The 15,803-nt window shown below is 28.1% G+C and overlaps 1 protein-coding gene across 1 annotated transcript; it reads right to left on the minus strand.

Annotated features, from left to right (window-relative positions):
* Positions 1-8,707: 8,707 nt before the first annotated feature.
* On the minus strand, positions 8,708-10,558 carry LOC141537238 (uncharacterized). The gene is made up of 3 exons (XM_074258100.1): positions 10,363-10,558; positions 9,885-9,981; positions 8,708-9,356 (listed from the first exon to the last, which is right to left on the minus strand). The coding sequence occupies exons 1-3, from the start codon at positions 10,542-10,544 to the stop codon at positions 9,072-9,074; spliced, it is 564 nt and encodes a 187-aa protein (XP_074114201.1). The 5' UTR covers positions 10,545-10,558; the 3' UTR covers positions 8,708-9,071.
* Between the last annotated feature and the right edge of the window lie 5,245 nt (positions 10,559-15,803).

The following is a 15,803-nucleotide window of genomic DNA, read 5'->3' on the forward strand; positions in this document are numbered from 1 at the left end:
CATTCAATACAAACATTTACAAAATTTTCCGATGATAATTTGATTAAATTTTTAATTAACATTAATGTTTATTGTTATTGATAAGTTGGTAATTGTTAAAATTTAGTCACCTTAATATTAATATTGATAATAATATATTCAATTTTGAAAATCATTTCAATTACAAGCTCTAATTAATTTTTTAATCAGTTTTTTATTGTAATCCTTAAGATGACAATTTAATCCTTTAACAAATAATAATATTTATATGAACAATTGCAATGATTTAAAAGCAAGTATTATTTATGTTAAATTATTACACGTTGTCGAATAACTATGTAGATAGTTAAAATATATTAAAAAATACATTAATGACTATTTAATATGAATGAAATCATAAATAATATTTGTGTAACGTTCCCAATTTGGGGCGTTAATTTGTAATAATCGAATTTGAAAATATTACAATTTTAGTATACGAAGACAATTGTTTTCTTTTAATTATCACACGTTCTTGATTAAAATTATTAAAATTATGTAGATTAAAAATATTTTATACTATATTAATGACTTTGGAATATGAATTAAATCGTAAGAAATATTTATAATAATTGAATGTAAAATTTCCATAACAATTTTGGTATACACAAGCAACTAAGGTAAAGTACCCAGTAGCTGCTCACGAACCAATACTTGCTCACTTCATGTATTTGTATATCTGCATTTGTAAATATAGATATACAAATACACAGTGAGCTGGTACTGGTTTGTAAGCAGCTATTGGGTACTTCATCTCATTATTCTTTTTAAATTATCACACAGTTTTGCTTAAAACTATAATTAATTATAAATTCTTCACAATACATCGATTATTAATGTAAATTAAATCATAAATAATATTTTTAATAATCAAATTTTTTTGTAAATATTACAATTTTAGTATGCGAAGACAATTATTTACTTTAAATTATCACAAGTTTTTGATTAAACTATGTACACTAATAGAAGGATTTATTTGTATCAAAAGATATTTGTTAATAGTTAACGAATCATTTATTAGAGACCAATTTTTAGTATTAAACAAATATTTCTTAGTATTTAAAATGATTTGTTTGTATTTAATAAATCTGATATTCATTTATTAAATATTAATAAATCTTTTTAAATACTAAGAAATATTTGTTAAGGACTAAAAAGTGGTCTCTAATAAATGATTTGTTAAATATTAATAAATATTTTTAACTATAAACAAATCCTTCTATCAGTGTAGATTAAAAATATTTTGTACTATATCGATTACTTTTTAACAATTACTAATTATAAATATCTTGTACTATGTTAATGACTTTTTAATTTGTATTAAACCATAAATAATAGTCAAAAATTCTATTTTTATAACAATCTTAATATTCGAAGGCAACTATTTTTTTAATTATCACACTTTTTTGATTAGAACTATAATTATAAATAATTAAATATAATTATTATTATAAATAAATTTTATAATAATAATTTTTTTATTCTAATAATACTTTGTCATTAAGATATTATAATTCGGATTCTAACAAATATCTATCCACTTATCATTTCAATGTTACAATTTTCATCAACTTCCCAGTCCATAATTTCTTCAAGATTCAAATATTCAGGTTCCTCGACGTCATCCAAGTCCTGGTCGATTGTTGAATCAATTACTACAGTTTCAGATGCATTTGAGATCTCAGCTATTAGTATATTGTTGTTACTGGCTTGCAGTAAACAATCATCATCCAACAAACATAAGTTAGACTTCACAAACACTAACTTCTCGGTCTTCTCAACGCTTAAACGATTACGCTTCTTTGTTTTTATATTCCCAAAGACACTCCAGTTTCTTTCACAAGCAGCTGATGTAGCCGGAATATTTAATATTATCACAGCTAATTTCGCGAGATCCCGATTCGAAAAATATAATTTTCACCAAGTTATTGAATTGGATATTTTACTTTCAGTCCAAAGAGACTTGTTGCTCCAAACTGCTTGTTGAGTGCAATAGTCACCTAAAAAAGAATTTCACTATATTAGCTAATTAACTTTAAATTAATCTGAGAATAAATATTTACGTTTAACTTCATAGATTGTATTTTAGAATAAAATATCTAATTTTGGTACTGCTAATTTCTATTGTTTATAAAAATATTTGATTTTGTTTAATTAGAATAACCAACCTCATTGAAAATTCACCAAGAGTTATCGTTAAATTTTTTTTTATTTGGAAATAAATTTAAAATCAGTACATTTTTTTTTCTTTTAAAAATTGTTAGAAATTATGTGAATTTTAATATTTATTATACATAATTTATAATATTAAAATAATTCTTAAGTGAAAGGTTTAGATGTATTAATTATTTTATTATTAATTGTAAAAATTCATAATATTTATTCTGTTCATCTTACCTAAATCTGTAATAACTTGTTGACTATTGAGCTCTAAATTTTCTGCGAATTTTTCAATGAAATTAACTGCTTCGATTTTATCAGCTTCAACCAATGGGCAATTGAAGAGTTGAGGGTTCAACAAATGCGCTGCAAAATATACCGGATGGGAGATAAAATCTTTGCGATCCAAGTACTTGTCTTCAACGTAGCTTTGACTTTTTCTTCTAGAAAATATGATTTTTCAATAAAATCTCCGTACATATCAGTCAATTTTTGGATAAATTCAATAGTGTTGGATATTCTCCTTCCAAACATTTAATAACTGAACAGGGAATTTCAATCAAATCATGAACATTTTGCACCATTGGCCAAAAGTAACTATCGTCTCTGATATCTTGACGCATTTCTTCAGTAATCATTTTTGACACGTTTTTATCAAAAGTTGCTATCTGCAACGATTCTTTAATACGGAGTAGACTGTTTAAACTTGAATTATATGAACCCCAGCGCGTATCAATAGGTAGCAATAAATGTAGTACTTTATTAGTTTTTTGACGTTGTGTGTCCTTTAATACGGAATAAAGCAAAGTATGATTTAGAAAAAATTTGATGATTTTCTTTGATTTATCAATTATTTCTTCTATTTCTGTCAACGAAAGGACATCTTTAACTAATAAATTCAGGCCATGGGCAACGCATCCAAAAGTAATTAAATGAGGATAATCATTTTCTAAAATACCCCAAGCAGCTTTCATATTTTTTGCATTGTCTGTGACCAACGCATGGACTTTGTGCGGTCCTACTTCTTCAATAGCCGTACTGAGGATTCCAGCTATAAAGGTTCCACTATGCGATTCTGAACTAGCATCAATTGCTTTATAAAAGATTGGTTCGGGTGCCATAAATACGATATTTATAATCGAACAACGATTAATGTCTGTCCAGCCATCAGATAAGATTGTCAACGAATTTGCATTCTCTAATTTGTTCTTCATGACAGATTTCAATAATTGATACTCTTCATCTAGAAGTCTACCAGATAATTGATCCTTAGATGGTGGGATGTATCCAGGTGAACTGAGTTTTAAAAATTTTTCAAATAATCATTTTCAACCAGTCTGAAAGGTGAGCAGCTTGAATATACAGTACGAGCTAACATTTTATCCATTTTATCTTTTTTTCTCAATTGGAATTTTGTCAATAAAGTTATTCAAGTTGCTTTGACTTGTTTTTTTGATGAAAGATCCTGTAAAATAAAATTAATTATTGATGATGATGAGTTATAATTTAAAAAAATTAACTCTGATAATTTACATATAATATTTACGATACTGAAGTTAGCTGACAGCTGTCAATTTTTTCAATTCTTATAACAAATCAATTATAACACTAAAAGTGCTTCTAAAAATTTTCACTGATAATTTTCTTTCATTTTTACATGTGGAATTTTTTATTAAATTTTTTTCATAATAATTTAATTATTAAAAATTCTAAAAAATTTCTAATGTCTATTAACTTCAGTATTATTAATATTTGAGTATAATAATTTAGAAGTGAAAATTGTTCAATGTTTATATTTTGACTGTTAATAATAAACAAATTATTGTATAAATTTACTTGCTCATACCTTTAACAAAGAACTATTACAATTTTTAGCTGCTACATAACTTTCTTTTATTGCATCTGGACACTTATTACATTTAGTTAAATGGATTTCCATACGCTTAGCATTAGAAACGTAAGTAATGCCACAGTATTTACATTTCCCGTGTAAAATTTGTTTGTCGTCAAGATATTCAGAAAAATGATTCCAAACAATAGATTTTGATTTAGGCATATTGTTTAATATAAAAAAATACGGACCGGCGCAGTAAAAAAATTATCAAGTATTCTTTTCAATTTATTATTATTCACATAAATTAACTAATAACGTAATAATCACATAAATTAACTAATAACTTAATAACTATTCGTTAATCACTCTATGACGCTGATAGAGCGCAATGGGCCATTTTGTTTTTATAATTTAGTATAGTGCATATATATCTGACACTGCAAGCAGTTAATTATCCTTAGGAAATATATTTTACCGGTTAATTAACCAAATAACTTACTGATTACCAACCGGATATTTGTCCGCTCGAAACACTACTTCTGGGACATAAAAAACTTATTATGTTTAACTTTTAAATTAAAAGTTAAACATAATAAGTTTTTTATGTGAGGGAGGGACAAAATGCAGAAGGTATAAGGAACTTTTGAATTGTAAGGTTGGTGAACCTGCTGTACTAAAGATATCCTATAGAGAATCATAAAGGGGCGTTTATGATGGTGAAAAATGTTAAGCAGTGCTACCTACTAGCGACTAAGCTTATTGCTAAAAAAATAGATAAAACAGGCCGTTCTAATTGATGTAGCATTAATCTAATAGATGGCGCATACATGGGCATTTTTGCCTTAAATAATTTTTCATAGCATTACAGGGCTCATAGTGAACGTATATGTTTTACATTCATAATGCAGCTAATAAGTGCTCTATTGCTCGAGGAATATTATACTCCAATAAATGATTTTACTAATTGTGAAATAAAATATATATCATTTATTTACAGAATTTAGAAATAATTGTGCAATAAATAATTTAACAGTGGTTTAACAGTAGTGTGAAAAAAAAATATTTATGAATAAAATTGGAGTGCAAAAAATTGCAATAATAATAATAATAACACAAATACAAATAATACAAATTATACTAGTAATAATAATAATAATAATGATAATAGTAACAATATGAAATAAATAAATAAATAAATAATAATAATAATAATAACAATAGTCAACAGGTTACCGAAATCGATGATGAAGAAAATATTATTTATTAATATTTTTTACAAACATATAAAATAATGTAATTATGAAATTTTAAAATATCCTTTTGTGATGTTTAAAGTGTACAATTTTATGAACATTAAAGGAGATTTCAATAAAATTTCTTTAATTAGATTTTTCAAAGACCTTTCCTATTTGCAAGTAAAAAAGTGGGTGTATAAATTAAATAATTTACAACAAATAATGCTCCAATAGTTACAATCTACAATAAACACGTGTTTTCTATTAAGTTAAGAATAATTAATCTAAATTGAGCTTTTTTATAAAGTAAAAAAATTACAAAAATTACTATTGACAAAAAAAGATAAAAGTTTTTAGACTATGTAAAATAAACCACAAGGCAAGGTCGGCCCGATAATCTAGTAAAAGAAATATAAATATGGTCGATACTCTGCAAAGATTTTGAAAAAGAGTAAGAGCAGGTACATAAATCTAGTGAACCCATCTACACATAAGAACTTTAATTCGTTGTTTCATTAAAGATAAAATATAGTTGGCTTGGTACTTTTTATTAAAAGTAAAAATATTAATAACTACCGCGGTCCACCTTGCCACAGATAGCTCGAAATAATATATAATAAATTCAATATTATCAATCAGCTGCTGAGTATGTGTTACAAATAAAGGCGTATGAATATTATTCCACGAATTTATAAGCAAAAATAAAACGATGTAACTCATTGAAAATTAAATTTTACCGGTATCCAGCAGAGTACTCAATAAGACTACAAGTCGAGCAATCTCTTGACACGGATGGCACGAAATGTCATTGTGAAAATCAAATTTAATAAATACAATCCCGAGTATTTGTTATAATTAAAAGCGTGTGAATTATATCCCCCAACTGAGAAGCACAATTAGCACGAGAAACTCATTAAAATTGAATTTTACTAATATTCAGCCGAGTGATCATTAAAATTAAAAGTTCGGCAATCTCTTGGCACGGATGGCACATGATTTCGCATCGAAAATTTAATTTAATGAATAGAAATCGAGTATTTGTTATAAATAAAGCTGTGTGTATTATATTCCGCCAACTTTTTAGGAACCAATAGCCCAGAGTGAAATTGAAAATTAAATTTTACTTATATAAAGCTGAAGGTTCAATTTAATTACAAGTCAGACAAGCTCTTGGCACGGATGGCAGAGAATTTTATATCGAATATTTTATTTAACAAATTAAATTCCGGATATTTGCTATAAATAAAGCTGTGTAAATTATTTTCCACCAATTTACAAGCACCAATAGCCCAGAGTGGAATTGAAAATTAAATTTTACTGATACACAGTCGAGTGCTCAATAGAATTACAAGTCAGACAAGCTCTTGGCACGGATGGCAGAGAATTTTATATCAAAAATTTTATTTAACAAATAAAATTCCGAATATTTGTTATAAATAAAGCTGTGTAAATTATTTTCCAACAATTTACAAGCACCAATAGCCCCAAGTGGAATTGAAAATTAAATTTGACTTATATTAAGCCAGAGGTTCAATTTAATTACAAGTCAGACACGCTTTTGGCACGGATGGCAGGGAATTTTATATCAAAATGAAAGTTTTTAAATAAAATGTCGAGTAGTCGCTATATATATACACGCGTATGAATTATATTGCACTTATTTATAACCACAATTTGCCTAGAATAAAACATCATTTACTTTGGATGTGTTGGTTTACATGATATCTATTATTTATTAAAATTACATATTATTGATGCCTCGATTGTTTAAGAAAATAAAAATAATTATGGTGAATAATTGATCGGAATGTCGTTGGCATGGATGGCACTGAATTGTCCATATCAAATGCCGTTTTGTTAACACCTGTTCACGTATATATTCGTAATTTTGCTAGTCAATTACTTACCTGTGTCGTCTTAGCTAATTTATTGCTCCAGAATTATTCATCACAAATTTATTGAAGTTCATAACTGCCTAATCATTTTAGTATAAATTTTTTCGAAAATTTTTTTTTTTGAAAATTTTTTTTTTTTGAATTTTTTTTTTTTTGAAAATTTAAGCACTTTTTGGAACGAAAATGTGGAAAAAGCTCGAAAAAACCATTTTTTTTTCTCATTTTTAAAAATTATGAGCTTTTCAGAGCAAAAAACGTGATCCTTTAATTTTTTCAAAAATTCGATCAAGTGAAACAAAAAAACGGCTGGCTGGATTAATTTGATTCTTTGTAGGGTTTTTGTGGACATATTGAACTGTAAAAGGCATACTTAACATTAGTGGTTTCCTCAATATTTTCGATCCAGCGCTTGATTTTCCAAAAAACCACTAAAAGCCCTTTTTTGTTGCATTTTCAAATTCATGTGACGGAAAGAAAAAATTTTTTTTCGAAAAAACAATGGACAGTCGTTAAGGGGAATTCATTCAAGTTCTTGAAACCCACCTTTAACTTTCTGTGCGATCATTGGTTGCTGAGATATCGATAATCAAAGACAAAAAGATCCTTTTCCATTTGAAGACCGATATCTCAGCGAGGAGTGGACGTATCAGGGTGTTTAAAAAAGAAATTAAAGCTAAATGAACAAAGTATCCGATCCTTATGGTGGTTAAGCTAAAAAAATTTTTTCCACGCCCGTAGACCAAAAAAAAAACTAAAAAAATTTTGAGAATTTTTTTGTTGCTGGTTTTTCTACGATTACTCAGAAACCGCGGAGGCTACAAAATTTTGAAGTTCTAATCCAAAAACTAGACACTTGGAGCTACAATTTCTTTTTTTTATTTCCTGTACGACCATTTCTCTCAAAGTTACGGCCTGTTGAAAACTACCGAAAAATTTGGAATTTTTTTGATCCCTTAATTTTTTTCCAGTAGTGTATAATTATATATAAGTATATATAACTATATATAATTATACACGATTATATATGGAATTGTATATGAGGTTATATATAATCATATATAATTATATATGACTATATATGGAGTAATATACAGCCATGCAGGATTATATATAGTTCCATATACAATTATATATAAATATATATAATTAGATATAATCATACATGATTATATATGGAATTGTATGAGGTCATATATAATTATATATGATCATACATGATTATACATGGAATTGTATATGAGATCATATATAATCATATATGACTATATATGGAGCAATATACAGTCTTGCAAGATTATATATAGTCCCATATATAATTATATATGCTTATGTATAATTACCATATATAAAAATTTTTTTGGTAATCACAAAAAGTGTAAAATGATGTTCATAATTACGTTTAAATAATTCTGAAGTACAAAATTTGTTACATTTCCTATGAGATGTTTTGGTCTGCTCTGCTACTACCTAATAGTAAAATCATTATTTATTTTATTATTTAAATAAGTGTTATATTATAATGAGATTCGGTAAATTAAATAAATTATGAATTGTGACTATCCAAATATATTATAAAATCAATTTTTATATTATATTTATGATAAACTTATATGATACATTATGTAGATCATTGAATCATAAATATCTAAGACAGCAGCATAGCAGACAGAAACTTCAAGGGGCACGGAGATCACCAAAGTTAAGCAGCATTGAGCAGGGTTAATAGTTGGATGGGTGACCGCTGGTGTTATAACCGTAAAATTGTGTCTAAACATTTTTTTTTGCATTTTAATTGGTTATAGAGAATTGCGTAGGACTATATTAAATACTCTATCCATAAAATTAACCCAATAATTAATTAGATGTAATTAATATATACTTAAATATTGTTATATATAATTATATATAAACATGCATAATTATATATGATTATATATAATTATATATGATTATATTTGGCCATTTTTCATATATAATCATATATAACCAATTTATATATAAATATATATAATTATATATAAATATTTTTTCTCGGGTTACTACTGGCTTTTTCATTGTAAGTTTGTCGATGGTCTTGAGGGAACTCGGGCATGATTTTTGGGCATGAATTATTTTATCGCCACGTGGTTTTTTTTTCTCCATCTCTTGGTGGAGCTTGATTGCATTTTCCAGAAGGAGTTGTCGTTGCTTAAACGGTCCATCCCTACCGATAATCTGTAACAATAAAAAATCGAAACTTATTAAATCGTTAATTGCAAAAATGACCACCATACATAAAATGGTCAAAGCAAAAAACTTCGAAAATTATGAAAAGTGCTAGATAAAAACAATCGACATTTCTTTTAATTCGAAGTACATATAAATAACAGCGATATGTGGTCACAGGGAGAAGTTGCTCCATGACCAGAAAATGAAATAAAAAGTAAATAAAAACTTCAGAGTAGCCCGAGATAAAATTTAATAAGACGAATAGTTTAAGAACAATAGAAAATATATAATTTCGTCAATCTTCTAGTAATAAATTCAATTTTATAAAGTCAACAATATTTGTTTGATTGAATGTGATAGTGAAGAAAATTATAAGAGTAATTTGAAAATAATTAACAAACACTACAATGTTAATCAAAACATTATAATATTAAGAATTCATCGAAAAAAAGATACTCTATGTTTGTTTCAGTTAAACCATTTAAAGAAATACAATTTTTTGTATTAAAATATTCCGACATCATTGTAACTTACCATTGGTGCATGGTTATGATTCAAATGACACTCATTAACCTGCAGTGTCTTTTTATGAGGAGAAGTGCTAACTGATAATCTCGCAGGACACGTATCTCTGTAAATAATAAGTGAATTCCTTAAATGATTTTATATTTACGTTGCATAAGCTCATTCACACCAACAAAAGTAGTATACAATATCAAGAGTTAAAAAATTGATAAATTTCAAGACTTTCATCTTTTGAAATGAAGCCAAAAATTCTGCATTTACGAGAAATTTCTGAAACTGAAACGAGCTTTTGATCTAGCAATTTACCGCTTGATTATTTATCATTTAAATCTATCAGAATGGTGTTTTAAAATTAAATTATTTTTCTCTTTAATGGGTTTTAAATTATTAACATCAGAAATAAAACAAAAGTTTAACTCGTTACTTCGAATAAAACTACAGATAAAGAACAAATAACAAAACCTCAAAATTTGAATCAAATACTTACGCTGAATCGAGCTCGTTCTTCTCACGAGTAGAGCATTTATACTTGATACGATCGTAAATCAAGTACGGATTGAAATCTACGTAAGACCTCTTCTTATAAATTTTGATTAATGAATCACTAGTGTGAACATTGAACTTGTTCTGCGTCGTCTCCTGGTAATTTAATAACCAACGGTTCAACATTTCATACGACGAAAATTTTTAGGGATGTCTTCAGCGTTTTCAGCCTTTTTTGCAATAAATAATATTATTATTGACAATAAAACTATAAAAATGATAATAATAGACCGATACTATTTTGAAAATGCGAGAGTCTCAAAAATATTTGGTTCGCAGTAAAAGAAAATAAAGAAAGAGAGAGAAGATTATGACCTGAGGGCGCAGCAGCGACGCCTAGTATAAAGAGCGCCTAAATCAAAGAGTTTTGGATAAAATTTTACTCTGGGTCATTTGTGCTTAAAAATTGGTGAAATATGATTAATACCCGTGTATTTAGAAGAAAAATTGAACATTTTATGAATAAAATTTCATTTTTGCAATAAAATACCGTGCCATCCGTGCCAAGAGCTTGTCTGATTTGTAATTTCATTAATACTCAATACATCTAATTTTTATTAAGTAACTCTGAACCATATTTGCTAATATATTGGTAAAAAATAATTCACACGCTTTTATAATAGTAAATAATCAGAATTTTATTCATTACATTCAATTTGTAATATGCAATGTCGTGCCAGATAATTGCCAGAGTTGTATTGGTATTTAGTGCTCGGCTGGATACCAGTAAAATTCCATTTTCAATAAGTAACTCTAGGCAAATTGTGCTAAAGAATTGATAAAATATAACTCTGTTTAAAAATATTCATTAAAAAAATTAAAAAAATTCGCTGCAGTCAAATTATATATCGATAGATATATACTGAGCAATTGAAATCAATTGAAATTATTGAAAAAAATTCAAATCTCATGATAGTGAATTTTTTTCAATGAATATTTTTAAACAGGGAATTTACACAGCTTTATTTATAACAAATATTCGGAATTTTATTTGTTAAATAAAATTTTTGATATAAAATTCTCTGCCATCCGTGCCAAGAGCTTGTCTGACTTGTAATTCTATTGAGCACTCGACTGTGTATCAGTAAAATTTAATTTTCAATTCCACTCTGGGCTATTGGTGCTTGTAAATTGGTGGAAAATAATTTACACAGCTTTATTTATAGCAAATATCCGGAATTTAATTTGTTAAATAAAATATTCGATATAAAATTCTCTGCCATCCGTGCCAAGAGCTTGTCTGACTTGTAATTAAATTGAACCTTCAGCTTTATATAAGTAAAATTTAATTTTCAATTTCACTCTGGGCTATTGGTTCCTAAAAAGTTGGCGGAATATAATACACACAGCTTTATTTATAACAAATACTCGATTTCTATTCATTAAATTAAATTTTCGATGCGAAATCATGTGCCATCCGTGCCAAGAGATTGCCGAACTTTTAATTTTAATGATCACTCGGCTGAATATTAGTAAAATTCAATTTTTAATGAGTTTCTCGTGCTAATTGTGCTTCTCAGTTGGGGGGATATAATTCACACGCTTTTAATTATAACAAATACTCGGGATTGTATTTATTAAATTTGATTTTCACAATGACATTTCGTGCCATCCGTGTCAAGAGATTGCTCGACTTGTAGTCTTATTGAGTACTCTGCTGGATACCGGTAAAATTTAATTTTCAATGAGTTACATCGTTTTATTTTTGCTTATAAATTCGTGGAATAATATTCATACGCCTTTATTTGTAACACATACTCAGCAGCTGATTGATAATATTGAATTTATTATATATTATTTCGAGCTATCTGTGGCAAGGTGGACCGCGGTAGTTATTAATATTTTTACTTTTAATAAAAAGTACCAAGCCAACTATATTTTATCTTTAATGAAACAACGAATTAAAGTTCTTATGTGTAGATGGGTTCACTAGATTTATGTACCTGCTCTTACTCTTTTTCAAAATCTTTGCAGAGTATCGACCATATTTATATTTCTTTTACTAGATTATCGGGCCGACCTTGCCTTGTGGTTTATTTTACATAGTCTAAAAACTTTTATCTTTTTTGTCAATAGTAATTTTTGTAATTTTTTTTTACTTTATAAAAAAGCTCAATTTAGATTAATTATTCTTAACTTAATAGAAAACACGTGTTTATTGTAGATTGTAACTATTGGAGCATTATTTGTTGTAAATTATTTAATTTATACACCCACTTTTTTACTTGCAAATAGGAAAGGTCTTTGAAAAATCTAATTAAAGAAATTTTATTGAAATCTCCTTTAATGTTCATAAAATTGTACACTTTAAACATCACAAAAGGATATTTTAAAATTTCATAATTACATTATTTTATATGTTTGTAAAAAATATTAATAAATAATATTTTCTTCATCATCGATTTCGGTAACCTGTTGACTATTGTTATTATTATTATTATTATTTATTTATTTATTTATTTCATATTGTTACTATTATCATTATTATTATTATTATTACTAGTATAATTTGTATTATTTGTATTTGTGTTATTATTATTATTATTGCAATTTTTTGCACTCCAATTTTATTCATAAATATTTTTTTTTCACACCACTGTTAAATTATTTATTGCACAATTATTTCTAAATTCTGTAAATAAATGATATATATTTTATTTCACAATTAGTAAAATCATTTATTGGAGTATAATATTCCTCGAGCAATAGAGCACTTATTAGCTGCATTATGAATGTAAAACATATACGTTCACTATGAGCCCTGTAATGCTATGAAAAATTATTTAAGGCAAAAATGCCCATGTATGCGCCATCTATTAGATTAATGCTACATCAATTAGAACGGCCTGTTTTATCTATTTTTTTAGCAATAAGCTTAGTCGCTAGTAGGTAGCACTGCTTAACATTTTTAACCATCATAAACGCCCCTTTATGATTCTCTATAGGATATCTTTAGTACAGCAGGTTCACCAACCTTACAATTCAAAAGTTCCTTATACCTTCTGCATTTTGTCCCTCCCTCTTTTATGTCCCAGAAGGTCACTAGATTGAATTTGCTGCCTCCTTGTGGACAAAGAGTGTGATTATTGTCACGCGGGATTATTTAAATCAAAGTTGACACTTGAAATTTAATTCATAGAATAAAACAAGTTAATTTAATTAGAAAAATTAGATGTTAAATTAATATTGAACATCAAATTAGATTTATATTTTAGAGGTTAATTTATTTAGGAAAACTGTAGTATAGCTTGTGCTCGGTTAAAGCTCTTAGAGAGAAGTGTAGTTACAAGGAGTATCGGTTTGAGGCCCGAGTTTTCCAGTTTCACTTCCTCCCTCTCTGGTTCACACCAATACACTTACCATATACATGTCTTCATCTAACGTTTACAGTACGCATACAATATATATTCGAATGTACACTAATACTTATAACTTTTATATGTAGGTTTACTGTATACTAACTAAGAACCCACACACAGATATATGTGAGGGCTGCCATGCTATCTTATATTATTCTTATACTTTAGATTCTCATAATTGTTAGTTACAATAGTTATTACTTTAGGTGTTTAAATAATTATTACTATCTTTATTATTTATTATAATATTATTCCTAATCAGTATTTTACTATTATTATTATAGTATGATAATTGTGTTACGTCCCCACCTGCATTCGCAGATGTCTCTGATAGCAAATACGCGCGCTAATTTAAACTCTAACAATTGTACAATAATTTCATAAACATTCATTTTTTTATAAATATAATGTTAAATGATAAGTAAAGAATTCCAAATGTTAAACATTAAATACTAAATATAGAAATAGAAAATGATAAGAAAAGTGAAACTCAGCCAACACCTGAGTAAACAAAATATTTTTAAGTTTACATTAACATTTTCTTACGAAGAATGTTAATGGTAAATGATTCATTTTGTAAGACAACTAGCGTGGAGTACATAAGTATATTCGAGAACGTTCGAGGAATGTTCTAAATAAATAATGATAACGAACGCCTGTGTGTCCTGGACTCCGGAGTTGAGTCAGCGCGGATCATCCGAGTCGGACTCGGAAATGTCACGCATATCAACTCAGGAGAATAGGACATTCGGGGCCTGATACGCAGCCCTACTCCCCTCAGGGCGCGGTCCTTCAACGGGGATATAAGCAGGGTGCACGGGTAGTTCGAGGCTTGTCTTTTTGCTACGGCTTCTTAATCTTAACGTCTCACACTTAAGGCTCTTCATAATTTATACTTGTCGTGAGACTATTAATTACGGTTACGAAACACTATTACGTACTTCACGGCAGTTGTCAAATCATATTCATTAAACGTGTATTTTAAACAGTTAAATAAAGTTATTTATAAATTAAATTCACCGAAGCTAGTTATTTCGGAGTTAATTCGAGAACCTTCTACTTACGACTCTGGAGGTCGTAACATCTTTATCTCTAGCTCTAGTTGTTCTACCGTCTACCTACAAACCTGTGAGGAAACCCTGGTTAAAAATATTGATTGAAAAGGATTGAAAATGATGAAATTAGAATACTTTTGAATAATTTCAATTCTTTTTCATGTATATATAGATATACAGTTCACATAGGGTGACTGATTCCCAATACTTTTCAATGAATATTTTTAATCAGGGAACCGGGACGTAACAATTGCATGTATCATTGCTTAATAATAATTAACAAAGATAGGTTACTATATTTCTTTATATATTTTTAGTGTTGCGGCTGTGGTCCGACTTGTGCTTTTTGTATCGCATTTGCCCTGTTCCTCACCTTTCTTTAGGCTCTAAGAACAGTGACATGGGGAAACCACAGGAAAATCCCATGTCGATAAAAATATATCTATATACATAAAAGCGAAATACCACTGACTCATCACCAGATCTCCGAAACTATTGGACCGATTCATTTAAAATTTGGCATAGGTACTCCTTTTTCACCGTAGACGAGAGATAAGAAGGGATTTTGCGCAATTCCTAGCCAAAATGGATTTTTCGATAACCATCACTATGCTATCCCCTCCCCTACTTCTCATAAGAATGAGAAGGGGAAGACCCCTCCCGTGCCCTATTTCCCGTGCCTTCTTCCCGCTTCCTTATCTCTCTCTCTGTTTTTTAGGGAGGGGGATATCATTTTGATTCTCCAATCTAAGAAACTATCAGTGGCACCTATCAATTATAGAACTCAACCCCATCTTACCCTCCCCCACAACTACCCACGCAAATCAACCCTTGCCATGGTTACCGTTGCCATGGTCACACTTGCAATGGTTACCGTTGCTAACACAACTGTTAAAATGAATAAATTGTAATAATAAATTCGGTTGTAAACTAAATTCAGAGGAATGATTAGAATAAAAGTAGAAAGTTAC

The sequence above is a fragment of the Cotesia typhae genome, unplaced genomic scaffold (assembly GCF_013202065.1).
Source record: "Cotesia typhae breed Kobodo isofemale line unplaced genomic scaffold, CoteBio_Ctyphae scaffold_70, whole genome shotgun sequence".
NCBI lineage: Eukaryota > Metazoa > Arthropoda > Insecta > Hymenoptera > Braconidae > Cotesia > Cotesia typhae.

Excerpts from the sequence above, each read along its gene's own strand:
- LOC141537238 (XM_074258100.1), bottom strand. The coding sequence starts at position 10,544 with ATGTTGAACCGTTGGTTATTAAATTACCAGGAGACGACGCAGAACAAG. Across the intron at positions 9,982-10,362 it reads AAGAACGAGCTCGATTCAGC|AGATACGTGTCCTGCGAGAT; the intron begins GTAAGTATTTGA and ends TATTATTTACAG. Across the intron at positions 9,357-9,884 it reads ATCATAACCATGCACCAATG|ATTATCGGTAGGGATGGACC; the intron begins GTAAGTTACAAT and ends TTATTGTTACAG.